Source organism: Zosterops lateralis (genome assembly GCF_965231275.1).
Source record: "Zosterops lateralis genome assembly, chromosome: 2".
NCBI lineage: Eukaryota > Metazoa > Chordata > Aves > Passeriformes > Zosteropidae > Zosterops > Zosterops lateralis.
In genome coordinates this window covers 81734946-81747956 of record NC_139763.1, presented here as the reverse complement: position 1 = coordinate 81747956, position 13011 = coordinate 81734946, and the positions used below count along the sequence as shown (strand labels likewise).

At 40.5% G+C, this 13011-nt stretch overlaps 1 protein-coding gene across 9 annotated transcripts in view; it reads right to left on the bottom strand.

The window, feature by feature from the left end:
- NOX4 (NADPH oxidase 4) overlaps nucleotides 1-13011 on the bottom strand; it is a 118158-nt gene that overhangs the window by 19900 nt on the left and 85247 nt on the right. For all 9 annotated transcript variants that reach the window (XR_014589295.1, XR_014589296.1, XR_014589297.1 and 6 more), the window contains 4 exons: nucleotides 10572-10691; nucleotides 7052-7160; nucleotides 6429-6497; nucleotides 3638-3738 (listed from right to left, as the gene is read on the bottom strand). Coding sequence is in view for 4 of the 9 variants with exons in the window: in XM_083854728.1 (XP_083710854.1) it covers nucleotides 3638-3738; nucleotides 6429-6497; nucleotides 7052-7160; nucleotides 10572-10691 (399 nt within the window). In the remaining 5 variants the exon portion in view is untranslated. The remainder of the gene's footprint in view (nucleotides 1-3637; nucleotides 3739-6428; nucleotides 6498-7051; nucleotides 7161-10571; nucleotides 10692-13011) is intronic.

The following is a 13011-nucleotide window of genomic DNA, read 5'->3' as shown; positions in this document are numbered from 1 at the left end:
GCAAGGTACAACTGAGCACTCAAACATCAAAAATCATCACAAAGTTATGCAGGTAACTGCAGCAATGTTCTCATGCAGGCACCTTACAATGTGTATTTTAATTGCCTTCAATGACATCATCTCTCATGTCCATTCATGGCAAAGTCATATGTCATACTTTTCTCATCCTTAAGTTTAATAGATAAACTTTCTTGTTCTGGCAGTCTCCTTTAATGGCAATAAGTGTTGTGCTGGTGGCTGAATTTGCTGCAATAATGAGAGAGCTGTTTCTTGTTGCTCTTAAATAAGATTTCTCAGCACTTGCAGACTCTGAACTCCCTCTAATCTATGCACATTGGAGAAAAAGGATTCGTGAGCTGCCAGCAGGACTCTGTCTTCTACTGTATATTTAATTGAAAGAATTAATGTTGTTGTTGGGTTTGGGGATTTTTTTGTTTTTCTTTTTCTTTAGTCTAATTAGTACAGTGAACTGACAAAATAGACCCCAAAGAGTTTGGCTGCCCCTCTCCCTTTCATTACATATAAACAGCCAACGAATTAAATACATGTCTAAGCAGCACATACTGCCAATGTATTCCCATCCCAGCAACATCCTTCCATGGTATACAGAATTTTTAGCTAGTAATCAGAATCACAGGAAGGTTAAATGATTTGTTTGAAGTCACACAAGAGACCCACGGTTATAGTCTCCTGAAACCAGCTGAGCCACTGTTCTGTGCAGTGAGCTACAGCGCTCAGACTGCCATCCTGGGATAGCTACCATCAGCATCCAGTCTGGACACACCATCTTTCTTCCTCCCCTGTGTCCCTGCCTGCAGATGTCTCCCCCCTGCCTTGCCCAACTCCTGCCTGGCTGCTGGAACACAAGCAGAAAGCTGGCTGACGAAAGCTACTACATTGAGCAGCATACTACTGCCTTGAGCTGATGGGCTTTAACTGTTTATCTATCACTTGTTTAGGAAAAAGGCTCACTTTGTGGCTTAGATGAAAACAGGCAGGTGTGTAGTCTTGTCTGAAAATCTTCATTAATACCATTAACATGTTTACTGTGAAGAAAACTATGTTACAGGACATTCTTTGTAATAATTATAAACTTCAATATAGAATTTACCCATTCAGAGCACTATGCAAATAATTCCTCAGTGTTCCTACAGGATGAGTAGGTCATGACATATTCTTACATCCATTTTATGAACAGCAGGAGTTGAGAGAGAGATTAAATACTTTGCTACATTGAGAGGACAGAGTCAGGACTTGAAATGTTCCTGTCTTAAATCTCACACTTGTTCCTAGAGAGAGGTTTCTCCTTTAGAGCACATGAGAAATGTATCATGGTGTTCCATGCTTTTTTCTCCTACAGGTATTCATGTCTTTTTCTAGGCCATTCTCTACCTGGAAAAAGCACATGTCCATTTGACCTAAGCAAACCAAGCATGGTGCAAGCTTTTCATCTAGGACACAACTGGACAGGAACAAGGCTGTGACTCCATTCCCCCACAAAAAGCATGAAAGAAAAAGACCAGTAATTTATTATGTAACTGTTCCAATTCAGATTGCTGGGTCTGCAGGTGAAATATGAACTATGAACAGTAGATGGCATACAGCTGCTCCTCTTTTCCCAAAAGAAAAAAAAAGGGATCAGGAACCCGATGCTGGGTTGTCCCATGTCATGCTCTGAAGGTCTGGCAAAGCTCAGACACTTACAAATGCCCTTTGCTTATTTGGGACCCAAACAGCAACAACAGCAACAATTCACAAAGCACACAGCAATCAGACTGCTACACAGTGAGAGCTTTGCCAGCTGCCTGTTTATTTATATGCAGCTTTTCCTAAAATCATGAGATAAAAACTGGAAAATATCTTGGCTGCCCATAAACAAGTCCAAGGGGATGATTGCAAATGTGAAAGTCTGAATACTGGCACCAGATGTTGGAAACAACTTGACCGACCTGTTTTGCTTTAATTTGGTTTTTTTGGTCTCCGTATAGCAGCAGGGACACTTAGGTGGAAAGTTACAGAGAAATAAGAACTGAGATAAAGCTAGTAGCAGACCTGGAAATTAGGCTAGAGGGAATAAATGAAGTTTCCATCTCACCCATGGAAATATGGAGAATAATTACCTACAACAGGTAAATTTCTGCAGGACAGCTGAGGTTGTCAAAGGATTCATTACTGTGCATCATTACAAGTAACTACATCTATAGGTACGGACCTATATAAACTTTGACAAAGAGTGACAAAGCCTACATCTTAACAAGGTAATCAAAAGAGTCAGAACATTATTTAGGTATTAAAGACATCCTGCTTGAAAATGGTGGCCCAATGTAAAGACCTGATGTGAAAATGCAGAGGAAATGGTACTTGAAGTCTAACTAGGAGTAATGTAATGGAAAGCAAAAAATAAAAATCAAGTATGACTACTGCTATATTATGTGCTCTTACATCCTAGGAAGGAAGTGGCAGGAACCTCAACATTTTAATCTTTTAAAACTGCACTCACATAGTTAAACAAAGACATTAGAATGGAGCATAAAAGATCAATGGTCCACTATGCAGAGATCTTTGAGGCCAGAGAGTCATCTTGGTTCTCTGAACTCTCTATTTCCCTTTCTTTCTCATTGTTCTTTGCTCTAAACCCCTTCTCTAAGTGTGAAAATTCTACTAGAGATGTAGCAGCCTTTGGAGCATCCTGCTCACAACATCCTCTATGACCTGAATCCAAGACAAGTATTGTCAGCAGCTCACACTACCCACAGTGATACACTTGGCATGGCACTCAGTATTTCTCAAGAGCCAGTGCTTCAGTGGCCTTTAGTTATACCTACCCTTAAAAGAGAAGAATCAACAACCCACGGGCAGATTTCAGTTTGCAAGTGCAAAAGAGGGCAAAAAGTTCTTGAGGAAAACTTCTGCTGAGCACCTCTCAATCTGATGCACCCAGATTGTTGTCAACAGCTACTCAGGGGGCTTTGCTCACACACCACTGACTTTGCCAAGAGTGGATTAGGGAAGATTCACACAGTCCCTTCTTCCAGATTGGCTTCTGAGGCAATAAACTGCCAGTGGCGGGTAAAATACTCAACAAAGTTGGATCTGGACAAAGACATTCCATATGCATGTCTTCTCTGGTTCACACTTGTCTTGTTTCAGATCATAATATGCTTTCCCAGCACAGTGTAAAAGCATTTCCAGGTTTTAACAGAGAATTAAAAATAGCTAGAAATACCCAAAGATGACAAATCTTCTGAATGAAAACAATACAGGTAATTCAAATTCTCCCTTGTGAATACTGTTTGTAAACTAGCATTAAAAATCATGAATCAACAATTTTAAGAAATGTAACTTCATATAAAAAACCAGCATATGTTGAAAGCAAGACATTGCCATGGACAAGAACATATGTAATCTCTGTGCAGTGAGATGGAAATCTGCTACTTTTATTTTCTGAGCCACTGAACATCTCACCTGCATGAAAAGCTGAACTGATCTGAGTGTAAAAAAAAAAAAGAAGTGTTTCAGTTTGTATAGGCTATCTCTCAGCAAGATAAATCCCAAAAATATTTTCATACAAACATAGCTATAAACAGATATGCCCAGCCATGGAGCTGTGGCATCCTTTGAGTGGACGAGTACTTACCTCCTATTGCACTTTGCTATGTCATCAAACAGGAGCTTCCACCGGGGTCGTCCAATCAAAAGCCTGGAGTTTAAAGCTTGATATTTTTCACCAATTATTTTCTGCAAGAAACAAAAAACTCTATTCTTCCTGATCTGCAAATTGCCTCTTATCACCCAGGGCTCCCATTTCTGCTATTGGCTGACTTGCCAGAGTGCTGAGGTGTAAAACCTGAGCACAAGTACCAAACAGTTGTGATGAGAATTGCAGACATTTTATGCACCAATACCTCTGCTCAGGACCTTTTCAATGGCTCTCCTTGGTGTTCATTATACATTGTCCCTCATGCAGCTGCTCATTAATTTCCACATTACTTTTAAACCAATTTACTTAAGGCACAAAACAATAACCATCCTCCTATTACTCATTCCCACACTGGCATTTAATGCTAAGCTGGAAGAAATGCTGCTAGAGCAAAAATCGTATTTCTGACTGAAGTATTTTTTTTTAATCTTTGTACAAGTAACTATTAAGACGACTAGGTCTGAAAAAGTAACAAGGGAAATCTTACTTTTCTCCCTGAGAGTAGTTTGCCAGCTGTTTTGAGCTGCTGTAACAGCAGAAACAGCCAAAACTACTCCCTAGATGGAACCCACTCCATTCCAGAGCACTAACTCAGCAGCATTTTGATAAGGTGAAATGCCCTCCCATTGCAAGACACAACTCTGGGTTTGCTGTCCTAACTCAACAGCAAGAGGCAGAGAGTTACACATTATCTAGGGTCCTACATTCCCTCCCTTGCTGAACAACCTGAAACATTGCTCACATCAATGCAAACACAGCCCTGGCCAACTCAACCTCCTTTGGGCTTTTATAGACAAGAGGCATTTGCTGGAGGGCGGGCTCTTACTACACAGGCAAAAGGGCTTCTCACAAAGGGAGCATGAAGTGCAACTGCCTGAATTTTGGCAGCAGTCAGCACTTTGGGCTAACATTAGTGAACACACCACCTGTATGGCCATGGAGACTTTACTCCTCCTTGAGCAACCGTGAGCAGCATTTTGCTTCATGGCGGTTTTGTTCAACAGGCACAAAAAAGTGACTTTAAAGATGCAGTGGTCACAGTGTCTCAGGACCCTTGTCTCGCTTTCTCTGGCCAGTCCTGACACTGGCTACAATGAGAGGTCAGGGCCAGTGTCCAGGGATACCTTCCCCATTCTGTGGGGTGTTTGCTGTGACTGCAGCATGAACAATGATGTGGAATGAAGGAAGGACTCTGATGGGTGAACAGCAGCTGGGGTTTATTGAGGTCCACGGGGAACCACCTCACCACCACAGAGACTGCCCAACAGAGCACAGATCATCTCTGTACAGCATCTTAAATGCAGGGGAGGGGCAAGGGCACAGTGTGGGACCAACCAGGGGAATGGAAGGAGTGACTCTGTACATAAAGGACAGACAGTAGAACAAATCAAGAAGGCAAAGGAGGGAATAACAGGGATCCTGCCCAATCACTCAATGCTCTCCCTGGAACTTTCCAGACACAGGGAGAGGCCCCAAAGTGACTGACAGGACCTGGGGGTTACATAACAGGTGAGTGACAGATAACAGCAACTGGGGTAAATCACAAAGGGGTAAAAATGGGGGTACAAGGAACAAACCACTACAAACAACTTACATACAACAGCGTGAAAGCACGGAACAAATGCATATATGGAACTAATAAAACTAAAAACACACCACTACATCAAGAAGGACTTCAACCAAAAAGCTGGCTTAAATAAATTAAGCAGCTGCCTAATTAGTATCATATGCAGTATTGGTATACTATATAGTATCAGAAAACTCCCTTTGAATTGACTATTATTTCACTTTCCCTATCTCATTGCATTGTAGTCCTGCTTCAGGTTTTAATTTTAACCTAACAATTACATACCAGGTTCATCAATTAGGCATTTTCAAGCACTCCATTTCCATCAACATATGTTATCCAGGCATTAAATTTGTCATAGTCGTAACTACTCTAGCTATCACATCATTTAAACTAGAGGATTGTGCTCCTACCAGAGCTGTGAATGTTATGCTATCTCTACCTGATAACAGATAGATCAAAATCCTGCATTTCATGTTTTGCAGTAATTGTTAGGCTTGGCTCTGTGCCCCTTGTAGTCAATGGAAAACTTCCTGACATGGCACAGCAAAGACTTGTACCTAGGCTTATGTGCTAAATAATGTAAAATGAAGATTGCAAGCATAAATAGTTACAGGAGATGCCAAGAACTGGGGAATTAGCCCAGCCTCAGTGTTGGCAATACACGTCAATTGACAGTTCAGTATAATTTCCAGTCTTACGCATCAAGAAATTTCTACCTTTCTACAATATATGTGAGCAAATGAAATAAAAAGCTTTTAAAAATAGTTAGATTCTTTCAAAATATATATGGGAAAAGAAGATTTCAGCTTGCAAGTTCCTAGAACTATTCTGGTTTGGTTCTTAGCCCAGAAACAATGCAGATTTCCCATCGAACACGGCCAACTGTCTGGTCTGTGGCCTGGCCTGGAAGGACCTTTTTCCTAGAAAAGGAAGATATGGATTTCTGCCCACACCTAATCAAGTTAAAGGTACTGCACTTGACTCTCTGTGGGGATGAACTGGCTCTCTTGCTCTATTAATGAATCAGCCACCGGAGTTTATGGCCTCAGCTCCTGTTTTTACCATCTGCAGTAATCCCCTTCTGCCTTTGACTGACAGTTTGCATTGCCTATTACTCCAAGATCTAGTTTAGTTTACAAACAACATTTGGCCACATACCTGTATTCCATCTGTTTGACTGAGGTACAGCTGGATATTTATATAGTCTGGCCGATTCTCCTGCCAAAGCTGGGAGGATGATAAAAAAAGCTAGTGAAATAATATTCTTTTTCTTAATATAAGTGTGAAGTCACTTGTGCCTACTATGCTGAGGGACATGGGTTTCAGCATCAATGAAGTAAGCTTTTTAATGAAGTAGATGTGCTTGCATAGCACATCATGCTGCATAAAAAATATTTTAGGAAGCTCCATGGCTTTTAAAATACACTTGAATTTGTAAATCCCACTCCCATCTCAATCTGCCTACTAGCCAAATTACTAAAGGCCACTTAAGTTCCCAGACTGCATGTGCTGATTCTTCCATCTCATAAAGTAGTCTGGACACAGCTAAGTGTCCAGGCTACAGGAACATGGCAACAATTCAATGAAACATTGGTGAGAGATACTCAAACTGGTTTGTGCACCCCCAAGAATAAATGAAGCCTGGATCAGCAGAAGCCCAAGCTAATGCTGCAGCTCACTCCTTTTGAGCAAGGCTGTCACTCTCTATAGAATGCCAGGTGTGTGGTGTGGGCACACCCTGCATTTAAATTGTCAGGATCCCTCCAAAAAACACCCATTACCTTGTTATGCAACATACAGAGCAGATCTGCAAACCAGCAGAAAGACTCAATGTCCCTGCACACCCAAATGAAGTAGAGTCTTCTGAGCTTGTAGCATTTCCAGCCATCCCTTGAAAATAAAACGTGTGTGTAGTAAAAAATTGTAATTTAAAAAGGAAACATTAATTAGGATGCTTTATATTTATTAATGGAAACATGGATTTCCTTTAGAAGCTAACTATTAAGTTGTTCTTCAAGCTGTGCTACATCAGACACTGAATTGACCAACACGTTCTATTCAGATTACCCTGAGAATATTAAACATCTAGCACAGAGCTAACAGCCATCATAGACAATACTTTCACACTAGGAAATTGTCAGCTATACAGATGATTTTGGCAGCAAATATGGATTCATGTATCATCATCAAACTTTTATTCCAAAGCAAAGGAGGCATTCTAAGTTCAAGTGTATTATGTCAATGCTTTATTAGGTTTATAAAGAGGCCCATAAGTGGAAAATATTGACAAATGCAATAATGTCAAGAGTTAATTCTGCCTTTCTATGTGAAAGGCTCTGCTTGATTGTAATTAATACTGTAGCAAAATCACAAAGACCAAATCAAATCAGAGCTCCATTATGTTAGAAAGCTGTGTGATATATTACAGACCTCGGAAAATGCTGGTGGATTAAGTGCAGCCATGGGCAGATTTTGGCATTGCATTTAGAAAAACAGGACTCTCGTGTCAGATTTCTAATTCAATTAAAACACAAATAAGTACAAAAGAAGGATTTGAATGAACTGGGAAAGAAAATAGAAATAAAAATATCCTGATGAATAATGAGTTCAAATAAAGCACAAGTATTCGGGAAGCATTTTCTTAGTTAGCCAACACTGTTTTTTGTTGTTCTGATCATTGAAATGATCAGTGCACAGTTTCCTCCCTTTCCTCCTAGAATGATTTTCAGATAGAGAAGCCCATAGCCTGTTCACTTAAAATGCCAATCCTAGGAGCCAGGCCTGGTCAAAAAGTTTCATGATACATATCACCATACCCACTGTACCTTATTCCAAGCTCTAGAATTGCTGGCATATCCAGTGTCTTGCTCCCCATATCTCTCCCCTGAGAAGCAAGGGTGGAGACATCAGCAGCACCTCAGCAGCATGTAGAACTGAGAACTCACCTTTCATGTAAACTCCCCGGAGAGAGTAAAAAATGCTTTCAGACTGGGGAGTACAGTGTCTTTCAAGCCCTGATTTCCAATATTTTATTTCTTAATTGCTGACTTTCCAAACATTATTTTCTCCATCTTTTTCTGACTGCCTAGACTGCCTAGACTAAGACAAGCACTTAGGAAGGGTCACAGTCTGGTCAGATATGACAAGAGAACTATAAACAGTAGCAAGGAAAATAAGTGCCTTTCACCATAAAAAGGGATAAAAGAAGAGAAAAAATGGAAGGCATTTTGTATTGAAATGCCTCAGTTCAGTAACAAAACACCACTCTGAGTGAAGAAACACTGCAGACGGACAAAGAGGCTGGACTGCAAGACTTCATCAAACAAGTCTAGCATAGATTTTAAAATAGCACCCCAGACACATATGCCTGGGTCTACCTCCAGCAGGATATACTGTGCAGGAGAGGTGCAATCTCCCATCACAACCATGTGTATGTAATATTTCTTGTGTATTTCTGTGTTACACTGCCCATAACAGCCATTATTTACAGACTCTTCTGCATAAAAGCCTTTAGCTTTCTCTAAAGTACATTATAATTTCTTAAAACAGGGCACAGGGTTCAACAGCTAAATGGAGGGAAGGGCAGGAGCATGAATCAAATAATGTACTTACAACAGGAAAACAACAGAGCAGGAAACAAGATTTCAAGGACAGGCTTTGGATCTCTCCTAGACCTGTGTGTCCTTGACACAACAGGACTGGCTTGGCTGCTCTGCAGTGCTGGCACCATCAGAGAGTTTGCATGCTCACACCTGCCAAAATCTGCTTCCAAGCCAGGGCAAAGACACAAGCAGATCAGCCACTAAACCAGTGCCTTGTTGATGTTTAAATACTGAGGAGGGAAGCAGACTAAGACTCTTACTTTTCCCCAGAATGATTCCTTTGTATATTGTACAGATGCACAAAGGTGCACAAGAGTTGCTACAAAGAGGTTATAGAATTAGCTCCCTGGAAGTCAATTTACGGCTTTATGTAGGTAAATGGACATTGCGAAATCCTTCGGACACTACCATTTTCTTGCACTGTCTGTGCAAATTCCTACAGCCTTGGATAACACACTGGGAGAGGAAAACATCTAATTACCTGCTGCTGGCCCGTCTTTGTGTTCCATGACATTTTTTGCTAAACACTGTCAGGGATAATCCATCACAAGGAAAACAGTCATTTTATCCACCTGAGCCCCAGGCTTTCAGCAAAAAATGTACCCTGGTTTTGAGAGGGTGATCCATATGCTCCCAAGAACAGAAAATGAGAGAGCCCAAGATGGTATTCAGGGGCTGCAGCACTATGAGAGACACAAGGCTAATAACTTTCAGTAGCATTTGGCACTGTCAGGTCCAGCCCAGGCAATAGACAAAAGAACATGTACAGCATCTAAATTCCACACCTCAACTTCACTTTGGAGTTACAGCTGACCACTGGCATGTTCATCTTGCAAGAAATACTTTAATTGTGCATTGTAAAGCCCTCCCAAAGCCAGTTAGCCTCTCAGCCTCTCAGGGAAGGTTTGCTGCTTTGGCTGGCTGTTTATACTGGCCCTTTGAAGCAGGGGTGCTCAACCTGCGACTGTAGACCTTAAGCAATAACCAACCCTAGCAAATAAAAAATAAAATCAATAGCAATCATAAAAGGAAGCCCATTTCACACAGCATAGGATTTAGTGGGAACCATGCTGTCAATGTGACAGAAGAACAAGAGGTGAAATGTTTAATCTGCATAGAATACCAAAGGCTTTACATTAAAATGAAACTTAAAAATAGAGAAACAGAAAGGGAAAAATAGAAAAATACATATCTAAAATTTGAACTTTTCAAATGGGGTTAAACATCTGCATGCTACCCAAATTCAGGCTGAACCCCTTCAATTAAAACCTCAAGCTTAGACATTTAAAAGTCAAAGCAGGAGAGCTGGTCCTGCATTTCCAGCAGAAGGATTTTCACAACTGTCTGAATCCCAAAAACTGTTACAGTACACAGCCTCATCTAAGCTGGGACTAGGGGAACAAGCCTTACTGAAAGGCTGTGACCAGATTAATCACAGGCTTGGTTGGTGGCAGAAAACAAAGGCTGGTGACATTGTCCCAGTTCAGGGGCATCTCTGGCACATCCCTGCCACAACTCTTTGGTTTACAGCTGGCATGAGAGGATTTATGCCCTTTAGGGACATCCCAGTCCTCTACATTTTTTCAAGCAATAATTCACCTATGCCAGTGGAAGTTTCCTAAGACCCTCAAAGCCTTTCTGACATGCACTGTTGCTGTAAACTGGGACAAAATGGCTTTAAAGGCTTAAGCTCACTTACAGCAGTGTGTTGAGCACAGATGCAAATGGTGTAACCCCAATACCTCCAGCCACGCAGAGGCTGACCTCGTAGTTCAGGGATTCCTCAAAGGGACTTCCAAAAGGTCCATCCACATACAGTCTGCATAAAGAGCAAAAAGCACACTTTTAGAGGAAGCTGTTAAGATCAGACAAAGGTAAAGAAAAACAAGGTGGAATTAAAACCCTACAAAGGATTCGTTTGAAATTTTTATTGGTCTTGGGATGCAGAATGTGAAAATCTTTTTCCTGGAAAACTTTATGTAGACAGAAATGAATGTACAGGTGGTAAGAAAAACTGTTATCTAAAATCTCTTGGCATGTTCCATGATTAGACAAGCTATTTTTTTAATTGAACAAGTGGAGTTGACTAAATTATGGGTTCCTATTTTGTCTGGTATTAGAGGGCAAAGAAAGGGCTGTACTAGAAACAATCACTTAGTGGGTCATATGCAGGAAAGAATTTTAGCTAGGCCTGCCTAGGAGATTCATCTTATACACATTTTCTGAAGAGGGAGAAAATAACTGAGTTTTTCCCCTTTGACTCATGCCTATCATTATTAAAACAATTTTGTCCACTGATTTTAAAGATTATTTAGGAGATTGTTTCCATTTCCAATCCATTTTTAACACTTCAGATACTACTGGATAGAACATTGACTATAATCTAAAAGTTGGCTTTAGGTATTTTCAAGAGTCTGACCTCCTACAAGATCTTTCCTACACTGCTGACAATTTGAACAAGGTCACCCATAGACAGCTCAAAATTTATGGGCTTTAAGATTTCATACCTCTCTTCTACGTATGGAAAACTAACTGCATATCTTACCTCAGTAACAGATTCATCTTTAGAAACTGCTACAAAGAGAATTTGAACAGGACATTTACCCAGTGCCTGTTCTGTGTATGAGTGGCTCACTGATCAGCATGTTTTAGGTAACTTCTGAATACAGCCCACTGTGGTGGGACGAGCACTGTGTGCAGCAGCTCAGTGAACAGTATTTGCCCACAGGTCTGCTGACCAAGAGCAAGCTTTGGCCTGAGTCCATTAGAAAGCTTCAACACACATCAATTTCATGCACACACACACACTGGTACTTATTGCACAACTAACCTGCACATACTCCATATCTAAAGAAAGGGCCTAAGCTTCTTCTTTACAACAACAGCCAGAGAAATAAAGGCAGAGAAGACTTCTCTTTTCCCAGACAAAGCCTTCCAAACCTCATCTGATTAATTCCTTTGGAGGGCTGGATTTTAGCCATAACTTAAGTCCTCAGTCTGATCTCACTTCTTTTAGGTTTGTGGTCTGACCCTTGGCATCATCTTACCAGTCAAGACAACATCTTGTCTGTATGTCTTTGGCCAACATAGTCCTTTTCAGGAATTTTTTTCTGGACCTCTGCTATTGTTGCTTGATGCCTTAGATGTTAGCCTCCTTCTTTTGTGGTGACTCAATTGAACACAGATAATTACCAACTTTCTGATGGATCTGAAGGCTGATCCTTAACTATGTCCTGTCTTACAAACTCCTTACTTGGTGTGCTACATGGAGAGAAAGGGAGAAGACACTGGCCAGCCAATGACATCATCAGAAGGCATTGGAAATGTTTTTCAGCAACCAAAATTTTTAACTAAGCCATCTTCAATCTAAATATGCTTACTCTTATTTCTGCATTTATAGTCTCTACAATATTCTACAAACATTTTCTTGGAGAATCTCAAAGCTTTGCAATGTCAGGTATGTTAGTTCCAGCATGATAGGAATATTAGAAAAACAAATTCACTCCTTACTTAGGACAGACATATTGTTTTACACAATGGGGCCAAGAAAAACTTAACTGGCCATGTGCATACAATATATACAGAACTTTAGGTATCTGCTCATTAAATGTTTCCTCTTGTGTAACACTTTATACCACATTTACTTTACAAGGGTTTATTTTCTACTAATGACACCACTGCCGATGCAAAGTGCAGCAACAGCTGCTTTAAGAGTTCTAAAAGTTGCACTGTTTGACAGAGGAGGTAAAGGAGCATTTCTTATTTGAATAAGCAATAGATGAAATGTTGAGAAGCAGGTTGTAATAATGAAATAATCAGGTCCAAGGGATATTCTGAAAGAAGTCCACAAATGTTAAGAGTCTCAGATGTATATGTAATGGATGTACACAGAAATCTAATTTTGGGATATCAGAGTATGTCAAACCAAAAAAACCCCAGAATAATTGGATAACAAAGATCAGTGACCTGTCATTCCTGATAGACCTCATATACCCTAATCAGCCCCCACCTAGCTGGTGAAATCTAAAGAATTGCTCCTAAAGGTATGAAGGCAAAAGCAAGGCCTGAGGGAAATTCCTTACATTCTGGACAAGCAGCATTAACCTTCCTTTGGATACACAATCTTAAAGACAACATTT